The 14,268-nt window shown below is 42.2% G+C and overlaps 1 protein-coding gene across 2 annotated transcripts in view; it reads right to left on the bottom strand.

Annotated features, from left to right (window-relative positions):
* Positions 1-844: 844 nt before the first annotated feature.
* Positions 845-14,268, bottom strand: part of dnajb6b (DnaJ heat shock protein family (Hsp40) member B6b) — a 28,301-nt gene continuing 14,877 nt past the window's right edge. The window contains exons 6-10 of one of the 2 annotated variants that reach the window (XM_006795055.3): positions 10,274-10,396; positions 10,027-10,189; positions 9,855-9,925; positions 4,239-4,382; positions 845-1,716 (exon numbers count right to left, since the gene is read on the bottom strand). In XM_006795055.3, the coding sequence (XP_006795118.2) occupies positions 1,607-1,716; positions 4,239-4,382; positions 9,855-9,925; positions 10,027-10,189; positions 10,274-10,396 (611 nt within the window). In that variant the 3' untranslated portion in view covers positions 845-1,606. Of the gene's footprint in view, positions 1,717-4,238; positions 4,383-9,854; positions 9,926-10,026; positions 10,397-14,268 lie in introns of both variants that reach the window. The other variant, XM_087846191.1, reaches the window with a different exon arrangement.

The following is a 14,268-nucleotide window of genomic DNA, read 5'->3' as shown; positions in this document are numbered from 1 at the left end:
CCCGGGTACGTGTGGACATATCCTAAGAATAAAAGTATGGAGCATACGGTTCCCTTTCCAATCAGTCCTGTTGTAGTTGTTCAGTACGGGGCCTTTTCTTACAGGAAACATCCATCCATCTTCTTCCACTTATCCAGTTTAGTGTCATGGGTGGGCTGGAGCCTATCAGCTGTCATAGGGTGAAAGGCAGGGTACACCCTGGACAGGTCACCAATCTGTCACAGGGCTAACAAAGAGACACAGACAACCGTTGACGCTCAGTATCACACCTAGAGCAAATTTAGAGTCACCAATTAACCAGTGTACGTCTCGGGTGGGAAGTAGCCACAGAGAGCTCACGTGGACGCGAGGGAAACTCCACACTCTTCTTCTCAGTGGCTCATCTGCCTCCATCTCACCCAAACCCTTGTGTCCTCTTCTGTCACACCAACCATCTGCATATAGTTGTCTTCTTCCACTGGTGCTTGTTATTGTTGGCCTCAACAGAATTCATATGAAAATCTTATTGATGAGCCAAATGCTTGATTTGGCGCAGATTTCCCTTCACGGGGCAGTCCTCCTCATTTATCCAAGATTGAGACGGGCGCTTGGACTACACCGGCTGAGTGTATGTTAGCTGTTTTGTAGACCTAAAATAAAAAAGCAAATCTAACTCATCATCTTAGCCGTACCGTTCCCAGATATGTCTGATTATAATACTACACCTCACAGAGCTGAAAGTTGTGCGTCTACAACATGTAAGCCTTTTCTTAATTAACTGATCAGATCAGTACCAGCAATTAGCAAAGATGTTCCTGCGATAATAGTGATACAGAAGGATAAACACTGACAATCTTCAAGGACGTGTTTTGCTTTAAGCATTTAATTTTAAGAGTCCATAAAAAATGAACATTTCTCAGACGTTTTCCACTCACAGTCATCATGAGAACAACCTGTCAAGGACGCATCTTTTACAAAAACACCCACATGTTGCTGAATCCACTAAACACAAAGAGTCCTACAAAAAAACCCACAACACTTTGAGAGGTGTTAATAAGGACTTTTGGCTTTGACGTGGAAGCAGAGGTAAAGAGTGGATGGAGTTATTGAGTTTTCATGTGGGAGTGAGCAAGAACCATCAGTCCCTCCGTAATAAAACTCACTCTTCTCTTTCATTCTCATTTTACTCTCTCGCCTTGTCTCTGCTGAACGAAGGATTGGCTGAATAGTTTTGACCTTTGCTTATTCTCACACGCTGCACAGTATTAGCCCAGTAATTTTCATGCTTCTTATAAACAAGGCTCGATACTGTAATTCTACTTCCACTTGAACCCTTTCAAACACAAAATCACTCCCCCAAAAAACACGCTGCAAACAGTGGAAAAGTTCAAGAGAATAATTTAAGTTCTCTGTACATCCACGCGATAAATACAGCAACAGCTACTAAAATGTATCTCGAACAGAAGAGGACAAAACGTTGAAGTGAGGTCTGCAGCTGATAAACAGAGAGAGATGTGGTGCAACGGTGGGGCTGCTGGGCCCCTGATACAAAGCGAGGATGAACTAATGCCACATGTGATTGATGGATGGCACTTCTGCCAACCGCTATGTGTGTGTGTGTAAGCGTTTAAAAGAAGGCACCAAATCCACTGAACCATGGGAAGTGTCGAGGAGCTCTTTTCTTTTTGGATTCTGCCTCCTTTAGCCACAGTTTCTTCCTCTTGTTGTCTGTGTGTCCTTCAAATTAAAAGAAAAAGGGGGAAAAAAATCATTAGAATCATCATATTTATTCTCACTTTCACTTTTTAGCTTATTTAAACATTATGAGTTGTAAATAATAGTTTTATTAATGTGAATAAATTACTTGCAGGACTCTTAAAAGTGGATTAGCTTGGTCACAGTGTGCCTGTCATATAAATTTCCCGAGACATAACAGCTCGGGAGCGCAGTGAGCCACCGTTCTTGTGGTGATTCAAGCAAAATGTGCAGAAAAACTTAAACTGCATCAGATTTGGGAAAAGACTGTAAAGAGTTCGCGTCACTACACTACACTACACCCCTCCTGCTGATTCTTGATGATGCTTTCATAGAGTTCTAAATGAATGTGTCTTTATTGGATAGAAGCAGCAGAGATACTGAGGATTTTCTAAGACAGCCAGGTTAGTGAGATGGCTGGACTTAGTTTTCGATCATGATCAGTGTGTGTCTGTGTCCTTCATGAGTTATGAGGCTTTTTTGAGCTCATAGCTTCAGTACTCTTAGAAAATGAGTAGTCCAATTACTGTGGAGAAATACACTAAGCAACACATTCATAATCTGAATCACAATCACTGGACATGAAGCGTTACAGCTTGCTTATACAGGTTTGTTGTCTTACTTTTGAACTGCCTTAATTGCATTAACTGCATAGAGTCAAACAGTCCTCTGAGATTTTGGGTCATATCGACACAATAGTATCACAAAGATGCTTCATTGGATTCAGATCTGGTGACTGTGGAGGCCATTTGAGTACAATGAACTCATTTTAATGATGTGTTTAATGATGTGTGGTCATAAAGGGATGGACATGGTCTGCACCAACACTAAGGCTGTGGATTTAAATTAATTGCTAAAAAAAAAAATCCCATAAAGCATTATACCAACGCCTCCAGCCGGAACTTTCAAAACAAGGCAGGATAAATCAGTGTTTCCACGTTGGTCACGTGGCACCAAGTGTGGTCTTCTGCTGCTGTAGCCCATCTGCTTATAACACACTGTACGTTCAGAGATGCTCCTCTGCAGACAACTAAGGTATTAATGTACTTTCCTTACTGCTTGAAGCAGTCTGGCCATTCTCAGCTAACGAAATACGGCTCACTGGGCAGAGGTGGTTGTGTGGGAAAATCTCAGTATATAAGCTGTTACTGAAATACTCAAACCAGCCTGTCTGGACTCAACAACCATGCCACGTTCAAAGTTACTTAAATCACCTTTCTTGCCCATTTTAATGCTCAGTTTGAACTTTATCAGCAATTGACTGTCTGCATACCTAAATGCAGTGAGCTGCTGCTACATTGGCTTTACAGAGATTTGTGCTGAACAGGTTTACTTAATAAAGTGTCCCAGTGAAAGTAGATTAAAGTTTTTGTCTCCCTTGGACAACAGTATCATGTCACACTTCTTACTCTTTGAATTCAGGTATTTTCTGTCCCACTGCCATAAGTGTAAAAAATAAAAGCTAAAGAAACCTGACAGGTCGCTACACAACGTGCCTTTACAAACAATTGTGAAAGAATGGGTTGTTATAATGAGCTTGTTAAATTCAAGCATAATACTGTGATCGGATGCCATTTCTGCAACAAATCCATTTGTTAAATTTCTTCCCACCTAGATATTCAATAATCACGTGGCAATATTGCAAAGTGGAAGCATTTAGGAACCACACCCACAAAGCAGCAGATCACATAAAGTTACAGAGTGGGGTCTCTGAGTCCTGAGGAGGATGGTGTGTAAAAGTCAGCAATGCTCTGTGGAATCTTTAACATCAGCACAAAAACTGTGTGCAGGGAGCTTCATGAGCGAGTAGCTCCTCTGGGTGTAATGCATAAGTGGAAATTAAGAGAAGTCTTGGATGGACCTATCAGCATTTTTCTCCTGGTTTTTGTTCAAATTAAAGCTGTTAATGACTTGGCAACTAAAAGCTGTCTTTGTAAAGGATTGATCACCTATCAGTAAATATATCAGAGGCTGCCTGTAGCAGTGTGAAGGGTTCCTACTCGCAGTTAAAACTCTGAGCTTTAGTTTGCAGCAGCACTTAAAACCACTCCTCTCTCTGAGGACCCATATTTAAGTAGTTTGTGTCATTATCTCAGGGAGAGAATTAGGGCCTTTGTTTGTGTCGCAGCAGGAACTATGTACAGTGAAATTAAAAGTCCCCTCCTTAACTAACAAAGCCGCTATTATAAAGCATTCAGCGGCTGCGTGTTGCAGATAATTGCTCAGCTTTTGTGCATGACTTCCTGACCCCATGAAGGAAAACAGAGGGTGGACTTTGACCCCTGGTCGTTACTGCGAGCTAGAACAGAGCTGCCTAATGAACATCTCTGTCCTCTCTGTTTACATCTGCCAATCAAACACGCCACTCTTCGTCATCCTCCTTTGTGTGGCCATCAAACACAAAAGCAGACAATTAGCTGCGCTTATTAAGACTCTGCTCTTTAAAGGAGGTGGGCCTATGTGTGCTGGTAATTAATCAGCCCTACACGGGCGGGTGGGCGGACCTCTCGTTTGTCCCGGGCTCTCCCCCTCTTCCTCTGGTGGGTTCTGGGCAGAGTTCCTCAGGTGACGCTGGTGCAGGCCCAGGCCAGGAAGCGTGTTCTGTCTGCGGCGGCGAAAGTCCTCCATGGGGTCCTCAGCTGAGACGTCTGTGGGTGTGAGCAGAGCAGAATGGCAATGAATCACACCTAAGCTCCTCGCTGTCTGGATGGTTTGCCCGAGGTGTTTAAATCAACATTAAACCCCCCCACCCCACCCAACCCCACCCCCCACGTAGCCTCTGAGAATTCCAGCCTTCTGACATGAGATGTGAAGTGAGCTGAAAGGAAAACATATTACCTTCTCATGCTCTTGGCAGTGTGAATACAATCAGGCAGCGAGAGAGAGGGGTGGGGGAAAAAAAACTAGATACACACATCTATTACACCAAGTTCAGTCCAAAAGGTATATTGATGTAACCAACAAGAAACAAGAAAGATGAGATAAAACGAGAGGTTCAAAGAGTCCCCAAGGCTACACGGACCCCTTTTTCTTTCACATCCCAACCATATATTTCATTCATATTTCATCTGCCCGACTTTATTGTGATTAGTCATGTAAATAAAATGAGATTTGGTTATTCTTTTCTCTAGGTAATTTACATTTATATTGAATTAGTGGCAGGCAGGGTATAGGAGAAGGGAGGGTGGGTTGGAAGGGGGGGGACTTATTATGCTGGGAGATTACAGGCAGATCTCATCGCTATTGTGTTGTGTAATTAAGGCAGTGGAAGGGAGAAGAAAGGAGGCCAGATGCTCGCCGTGCTGAACCCGGTCCCATTTAGAGGAGGGTCTGCAGCAGCACCCCACCCCCCAAAAAATACAAAATAAAAATAGAAAATCCCCTGCACAGCGTGTAACAGTCCAGCATTAAAGTCATCAGAAGTCATCAGAGGCCCGTCAGCTTCGTTTGAGCCGCCGTCTACTGTACCTGCGCGAGCATGAACATAATCCTTCTAAAGGTGTCCTCCATGTTTTCTCTTCGCTTTAGGTCGATGGGATTTTTAGAAGGAGATCTTTAGATGCTTTCAGGTGGTGCTCAAGGGGGTTTTGAGGCAATCAAACACGACTGCTTGAGCTCAGGCCTTAACAGAGACAAAAAACCTTTGCTGGATTTCTATTCCCTCTAAATAGGGATCTTATTACTGCGGGTCATCCATTCTGACCCAATTTCTTTTTTGTCACAAATGCTTTAAGGTTAAAACTGGCTGAATGTAGTTATTTTCTCTAAACTTTGGGTGTCCGTTTTAACCCCAGACTTGAATTTCTTCACTCTAGAGTTTACAAATCAGCTTTTTTTTAAAAAAAATGAACACACACACACACACAGAAAGATGTAAACGAGCTGACCCCCACATGGAGGCACCTGCTCCCAGCAGACCACCAGACAACAGGACAATTGGTGGCTTTATTCTCAAGGCTGCAGTTCGAAGGGAGGGGGTGTGCGGCCGGGGGGGGAACTAATCCCAACCTGCATTTGTCTCACGATCCTATCAGGTGAGGTTAGACGGCTGGATTAAGCTAAAATGCATGCGACTTCAAGGTTGCGTGCTTCGTCCCAGCCTCCTTTACTCCTGGGGATCAATATTTGCATCTATTAGAGGTCCAGTGATAAGATTCCTTCTGCTATCAAGTTCCATAATCCATCACCAGTTAATTAATTTCAACAACAACAATATCAAAAAGCAGTGATGATAATGAGATTTTTTTTGTGTGTGTGTTCATAAAGGCAGCCTTTTATTTTCTGGATCAAGGACTTCATTTGAGTGAACACAGTTGAGTTCCTGGATGCTTTCATTTGCAGCTATTGTCTTGAGAGTGCCTGTCATTTGTCTGCAGGCTGAACAATGCTCTGTGTGTGTGTGTGTGTGTGTGTGTGTGTGTGTGTGTGTGTGTGTGTGTGTGTGTGTGTGTGTGTGTGTGTGTGTGTGTGTGTAAAGCCTGCTTGAAGCACACCGTCTAGACTGAAATGCAGGAGCACAGGCGTAAACGCCCAGGTTAACACGCAAACGCACACAGACACAAAATCCATGTGTGACTGACAAAAGCAGCCTTACTTGCAGCAGGCTGGAGCTTTAGTTGTCAACTGTGGAATCTTAAAATAAATCACTGTTCAGAAGGACGTTAACCCTACATGACAACTACAACCACAGACCAGATTATTTTCAACAATCCACCTTCCCCAGGTTCAAGACATCTGGTGGCGTGCTGATGCGACTCTGCTGCAGAGCACAGGGAGATACTGTCTTGTAGAGACACAGCCAAAGGGAAACTGGCAGCTTATCTTTGCCATCGTTCATAAAGTGACCAATGGCTTCAGGTTTCATGCTAAGCTGTCAAGCGGGCGAGGCGGAGAGAGGGGGGGATTAAAACAGGATGCTGCTTTCAGCCAACAGGAAGCCATCTCTCATGACATGGGACAGGAAATCACAGTAACGTGTTATACTGGAATAGATGGATGGAGAGAAAGAGAGCTGCAGGACCTTGGTCTTCACACCTTAATCACTACAATGGCCTGTTACAGAAATAAAGGGCCTTTATTTTTACTGCAAAAATGTTTTGATATTCAAATTATGAACACCGATGGGCTTCTTCTGTGTTTTATTTGAATTTAATTTAAAAGACACATATGTCACTTGTTGCTCCATTTATTTCAATAAGGCTCCAGATGTTGTGAGCTTTTGCTCTCAGAGAAATCATGACGTCCTGCTGTCTATTGCTCACAAACAGCGCCACCTAGTGGCTACCTTCACATTGAACCGTGCGGTTTAAAAAAAGCAACAATTAATCTTCTTTAATAGGAAACATAGTGAAGCTAATTTAATTTATATTCTTTATTTAATGCGGCATTTTCGCCAAATTCTACACATTGAGACATATTTTTAATTGAAATAAAATAAGCAGCAAGGTAATTTATTGTATCTTTTATTGTTGTAATTTTAATGTTTGTCGGGAAAAGGTCTCTCTTGTAAATGAGACATTGCGTCTCAATGGAACAACCAGTATAAATAAAGGTTAAATTTAAAAAAATTAAATTTCCCTGAATATCAACACAAGTAGTTAATTAATGTTTCAAATGTTTTTTTTTATTTATTTTTTTTAATCATTCAAGGCGTCAAAATGTGTTTAATCCAAGCATATATTATAGATGAACACATTTTAGACTTGCACCAGGTAAACTTTTTGCTAATAAACAAGAATAAATGAGATTAAAAAAAAAAATCAAACAAACAAAAAGACGCCTTTTATAGCGGAACTTGGTTAAGATTTACCTCATTTTTAGCTTTTCACGCTATCACAATAATCCTCTGATAACTGTCTGTGCAGGTATTGATATACCATCAATACAGATGGCTGATAGATCATTCGGCATACTTTATTACTTTAAATAGTGCCAATATAAAAGAAAAAGTCACTAAAGCAGCGGCAAAATTACACTTCCTGTTTAGAGCGCCGGTGTTCTGGGAACTGTAGTTAATCTAATAAATTACACAACCTTAGTGTCCAGGAGAGGGAGCTATAGTACCACAGATAAAATCCCTGCTCAGGTAACACCTTTTTTAGTCGCTTCCGCTCTTCTTTTAAAAGGCTTAATCGCTTATATATATATATATATATTAGACCACCACAGGACATCGAGATCACATCAATGTGATCAAATGTGGTGTCCAAATTTTCGTTGCTTCTTGGTACAGCTTAATAATCCTCATCTACATTAGCAACAACAATCCCTAATGTATGCAGCACATTTACACATACAGAGATATGAGTGGGAAAACAAGAGAAAGACCGCATACGGGGCTGCAGTGTCACCTAGCAACAGGACTGCGCACGCGCATCTGAAATCAGCGGTTTGCGGAGGGGGGGTGAAAGAGTCAAATAGGATGATAGGTGGTCTTCACAGCACTGAAACAGAAACGCAGGCACCAAATTGTGCGTTTCTGCATCAACATTTCAGTTTTAAAGCCTCACCCTGCCCTTTGCTTCTTCTTTGCTTTCCCACTCATGATTGCTCTTTTGCGAAAATATGCAGCGGGGCTTGTGTAAATAAACTAGCCCCGAGCACATTCCTTAACACACACATACTCTGTGCACAGTGACCTCAAAACAAACTGCAGTCATACACATAACCCAGTTTAACTGAGTCTATCATGTCAAATGTTTGTGCGCGCGCGCACACACACACACACACCTTTAATGCCTCCGAACACAACATGTTTGTGTGCTTGTAATCAAGGATTATCTCTGCTGTTATCTGACACAGCTTTTACCAAACTGATCAGCCCAGTTACTTCTACCTTGGATCAGATCAGGGCCACCATCAGCACTTTTACAATAGCGCATAAAACTGCTATAAAGGGTGAGGCAGAGGTAGAAACGAAAAAGGGAGGGTGTTGCTTCAATTTCACCTAAAGATAAAGCATACCTACCACACATGAGAGGGGGGAAAAAAAAAATCAGGGTGTGTTATCTTTGCTGTTTTCCTCATGATCTCTTGGTAAAATGATTAGGAGCGTAGTATTTTAGTATTTTAGTGAAAAGCAAACAGTGCATTGTGTAGTGACCTGCACTGAAACTGAGGCATTAGTGGGTTACAAAATGAAGCGCAAGGTGAGCTCTGACTGAGAGTGAGTGTGCGAAAGAAGCAGCCGCTGCGGTTTCCTTTATTGCGGTTGTGTGAAGCAGCTTTTAAACAGTGAACTGGCGCAAGCAGAAGACTCACACACCCAGGAAGAGTGAGGCAATAAAGAAAGTCACTCAAGCAAAGAAAAAGCATCACACAGACACCAGGGTGACTGCAGCAGCACTTCCCTTCACGTTGCACAAAATTTATTGTCTAAATCTGAACTTTTTATTTTTCTGTTCTTTGTACAAAGACCCTGTGCGTCTGGTAACAGTGCTGGGAATCAGCGATCATGCACAAACAAACCAAAAAACACACTTTGTGTCCTTTCCCCCCAAAATACACAAACAAAAATGCAAAAGTGAGAAAAATGCACATTGTTACAATTAATTTATTAATGATCTGTTCATATTATTACACACGCGTGAACATGGTAATAGCAAACAGGTTAGCAAGGTGAAGTCCAAGTTAAAGACATTAGGGTGAGGTGGTTAAGCTTTCCTCATTCACTTGTTAAACTGGTCAAATGTAAAGAGCAAAAATGACATGCATAAGTCAAATGTACAGCATCTTGTGTTACCTTTTCCCCCCCTCCAACAACAAAGACAATATACACCCCGAAAGGAAAAAAAAACTATTTATATTTATATATACGTATAGTACGTATCCAGCTCTGTCGCAGAAGTTAAAGTACAATTCAATTTACTGTAGAAAACAAAAACATAATTCCCAGCAAGCTGGTCCCGCAAAAATAATGGAATAAATACAAATATACAAATACTGTGGAAACGTCTCTTGCCTCCCCTCACAGCTAAACTAAAATGAGAAAATTGTTCTTTGGGAAATGAGATGCAGGAGGACACAGAGAGGAGAGACCGACTGCCGGAGGTTTCCAGATGACAAAACTATGTTGAGGCGAGATAATTACTTGTTATCCAGTCTTAGGAGCTGCTCCTTACCATTAACAGTTAGAGATTTTAACTGACCATCCTCTACCACTTCAACCCGCTCCTGGCCGTTCTCAACGATCCTGTCAAACGTAAACAAAAAGACAAAATACACTTTGGAAATCAAGAAGACGGGATAATGTCAGAAGTCTTATAAAGATTGCAGAGTTGAACATTTGGGTACCGTTTTGTGGTAATCCTTCTGCCGTTGACGAATTTGGTGGAGGTTGATACAGATTTAAAGTTACCCATTCCTCCTCCTCCTCCTCCTCCCCCGCCGCCGCCAAATGATGATGAAGAGAAGGAGGTGAATCCTCCCCCACCCATGTCTCCAAATGAGCTAAAACCTAACAGAAGACAAACATTAGAGAAGAGAACTAAAATAGGGAAAATTTTCCTCTTTTGTTCAATAATCCTCTCTATGTACTCACCTGAATCAAATCCACCAAAGCTACCTCCAAATGCTGGAAAGCCCCCAAAACCAAAGAGCGATCCACCCATCCTTGGCCCCCTCTGGTGACTGCCTCCAAAGAAATCATTAAAGGGATCATCAGCTGTGAAGGAAATCAGAGTAATTTGTGAGCAACACAGAACATCTTTCAGAAGCAGGGACAAAACTCCACGTTTAATCTGACATGTTATCACTTTCACCTTGTTATGGTATACATGCATAAATGGACACATCACTGCCAAACGGTCTGCTGTCACAGTCACCAGTATCACGAGTGGGAGACTTTACTCTAGGAGAGTTGGACGGGTCCGTAGAAGGTCCTTAACCCATCAGCAGGACTATTACTGCTCCTTTGTGAAAGGAGGAGCAGGATAAGCACGGCCAGGGCTACAAAATGACCTCCAGCAGGCCACCAGCGTGAATGTCTCAGACCAAACAGAAACAGACTTCATGGGGGCGGCCTCAAGGGCAAACATTTTCTAGCGGGGCCTGTGCTCACTTCCCCCACAGTGGAGCCAGACTGGCATGTACCACAAAATACCAGAATTGGCAGCTACACCATATTAACCCCGATTCTTTTGTCCCCATGATAGAACAGAGAAAACCGACTCATAGTGTGTTAAAACATTTATATTTCTTTTTATTCAATCATCTTCCGGAAGAGAGAGACCCCTGCACAGCTCAAACGCCAGTTGCAAGAGCTCTAACATTTTTAGCTCAACATGTGTCTTATATGGTGTTATTTCTGTACTTCAGACGTCACACACAGTTTCATTACAAGCTAAACTCCTTCTATTCAGTTCCTCTATTCTGTCTTATTTATTAATATGCCTGTGCACTAAAACTTCGTGTTTTTTTAGTCTGGCTGAGCACTTAGTTTGTGAGTCAAAAGTGGCCTTGCTCTACAAGCCTTCATTATTAAAGTACATAAAACAATATAATAGGAAAATAAGGATACTAAGGATATTGATTTCATGACAGTTCTCCCCCTTTTTGTGTTTTGTAAGAAACACAACATAATTCCTAATTTATCCCATTAAGTTTACTTCAATCCAATCCAATTCAATTTTATTTATATAGCGCCAAATCACAACAAAAGTTGCCTCAAGGCGCTTAACAGATACAGAGAAAAACCCAACAATCATATGACCCCCTTTGAGCAAGCACTTTGGCAACAATGGGAAGGAAACACTCCCTTTTAACAGGAAGAAACCTCCGGCAGAACCAGGCTCAGGGAGGGGCGGCCATCTGCTGCAACCGGTTGGGGTGAGATAACAGAGACTTTGAAGAGAGATGCCCTTATGCCCTCTGCTTTTCACAGATGAGCAAGTTACCCTGAGCACATGTGACAGATGTGCAAGGGTCTGAAGATGACGTGGACAATGTTATGATGACCGCATCATCATCATTCAGCATGACCGGTTTGATGGTAGGTCAGTGATAATGTGGGGAGGCATATCCATGGTGGACAGTACCCTGACTGCCATCAGGTATTGGGAGAATTTTGGACCCAGTGTTAGTACAGTGGGTCCTGGGTTCCTCGTGGTACACAATGCCCGGCCTCATGTGGGTAGAATATATTCAGGCTGTTCCAGGAGGATGAAGGAATCAACCGTACTGAATGCCCCCCACGCTGGCCTGACCTAAATCCAACATAACATCTCTGAGACATCATGTTTCAGTCCATCTGATGCTACCAGGGTTAATCTCAAACCGCCCAAGGGTTCAGTGATTACCTGGTCCAGGTCTGGGAGGAGAAACCCCAGGGCAGACACATGGAGGCTATATAAATGACCATTTCTCAGTTGCTGCAATGAAATTTTAGCTAAACAGACTAGCCTGCAGCATCATTTCTTTCACTTTGATTTTTGGTGTGTTTTTTTTAATTCAGTCCTCTGTAGGCTAATAATTTTATACATTCAGCATGTTTTTATTCCCAACTGAGATCTGATGCATTTTCTAGGTGTTCCTTTAATTTGTTGGCTTTTGGTTTGTTTGTTTTTTGAATACAATTATGCAAAAAATATCATCTTATTCTGAGGAGGTCAGGTGAGAGGCACTTGCTCACAAGAGGATAAAGTCAGGAATATCTTTAGCTTTGCTTTCCTTCCAGCAGTCTCAAACTATGTGTGGTTCTTTGGAGCTGGACAGGAAGTACAGTTTTTTTTCCCTCAAGTACAGCCTGCCAGTTGCCAGCTCCTAAAATATTTAAGTACCTGATACAAATTTTTAAAACAAATTAAGGCTGCGGTGAATATCAGAGCATCCGTTTGCAATTTCTGGAACAATCTTATCCCTAAACTGTAAAAGTGCCGACCACTAATTCTCCTCCTAAAGCCCTGTGGACACCCTACTAATTGTGCTCTGCCAATCTGGGTCAGCCCAGCAGGATAAGGCTGGATCACTGGCACCATTTGCTGAAAGAAGACTCCTCCTTCAACCTTGAATGTACTGAGGCAGTGGCAAGAAAGCTTTGCTTGTTCCCTCTGACTGAAAGCCTAAAATAAGAGTATCTGCTGACTGCTATTGCAACCACATTACTGTCCATTTACCTTAAAGACCTTAGAGGAGACAGCTGAGCTCCTGCAAAGAGGTCAGAATGACAGCAGGCTTCGCTGGGAGAAAGTGAGGAACAGGAGTGCTGAGGAAGGCCGTTTAAACACTCGGACTGTGATTTAATTATTGTTACAGTGGCGCACATACAGATAGCTGGAAGAAAAGCTGCGTCATTCTTAAGTAGAAGCAACACGCTCTCGTGCTCATGTACTCTGGCAGAACTTAAAAAGAGATGTCAAGCACAGACTGAAGATTAAACAGCCAAGAATGTGCCACGCCTGTGTAACACCTCACAGAGCATGAAAAAAGTGAAAGGGCAGTATCACAGTGTACAAAAGCAGGGGAGATTTAACAAGGTGGTTTGAATATATGAAAACAGTTTAGAAAACTGAATTATATAAGCTGTGTTTTAAAAGCAGCTGTCCCGAAGTATAAAACAGTCATCTGCTCCTCGTCCACGTCTTCACATTTTCATCTGAGAATAAGAGTGTGCTGTTCTTGGCAGGCAGCTCGGCCCTCAGCACTGTGTGGTTCTGTTTTTGTCTCCAAACACACCCCGCCCGCAGTCTGCTGGACGCTCTGAGGTAGCTGAGTGACAGATCCACCGGACCAGCTGCTGGACAGTCAGGACTCCAGGCTTGATGGGCTTTTAAAACATATGTCAATCTTCCTGTGATTTGCCATCTTAATAAAAACCAAGAAACCCCAAATGTCTCTTTAAAAAGGGAATACACACCAACACGGAGATTAAATAAACTTAAGACAAATGACTTTAAAACCTTCTCCAGGTGCATACCAATCAAGCAAAATAAGGTTTAAACTGTAGTTTAACTGCAGATAAACTTCACTCTTCTGCGTGCAGACTCCATGGTTTGCCATTTTTGCTCTCACTGTTTACCAAAGAGCAAAAACAGCAACAGCTGTGCTTGCCCGTGTTCAGAAGGACACAAGTTTACATAATGAAACATGACGACTCCCTTCTAGCTCCAGTTCTGTGGTTCTTATTTAAGTGTCATATTTAATGATTTTTAATATTTACATTTTTCCTGTCAAGTCCAAAATGCACAGCCGTGCTCAAGTGTTCGAATTATATCGTGTTTTACATGCGCTCTGACACAGCGCGCACACAGACACACACTTACCGTTATTACATCTGCTTTTGTTTTAATATGGAAGCTATTTTTGAAAGCATTCCATTTGAGTGATGCAGACTCTCAAATCCATCGTCTGCCTGCGTCTGAACTCCATATTTAGAGGCACACAGGGTGAACTACACATGCCTTCCAATTGCAGACAACCTGGTAGAGCAACTAAACGTGTTTTACTAGATCACAACAACGCAAATATTGGCATCTTCAAAGGATGAACTGGATGGCACCTCAAGACACGGTGACTTCAATCAGTTAAGATAGCTCTTTG

This window comes from Neolamprologus brichardi, chromosome 9 (assembly GCF_056152115.1).
Source record: "Neolamprologus brichardi isolate AB-2024 chromosome 9, ASM5615211v1, whole genome shotgun sequence".
Taxonomy (NCBI): domain Eukaryota; kingdom Metazoa; phylum Chordata; class Actinopteri; order Cichliformes; family Cichlidae; genus Neolamprologus; species Neolamprologus brichardi.
The sequence above is the reverse complement of the archived record's forward strand: the minus strand, read 5'-3'. Positions and strand labels throughout refer to the sequence as shown.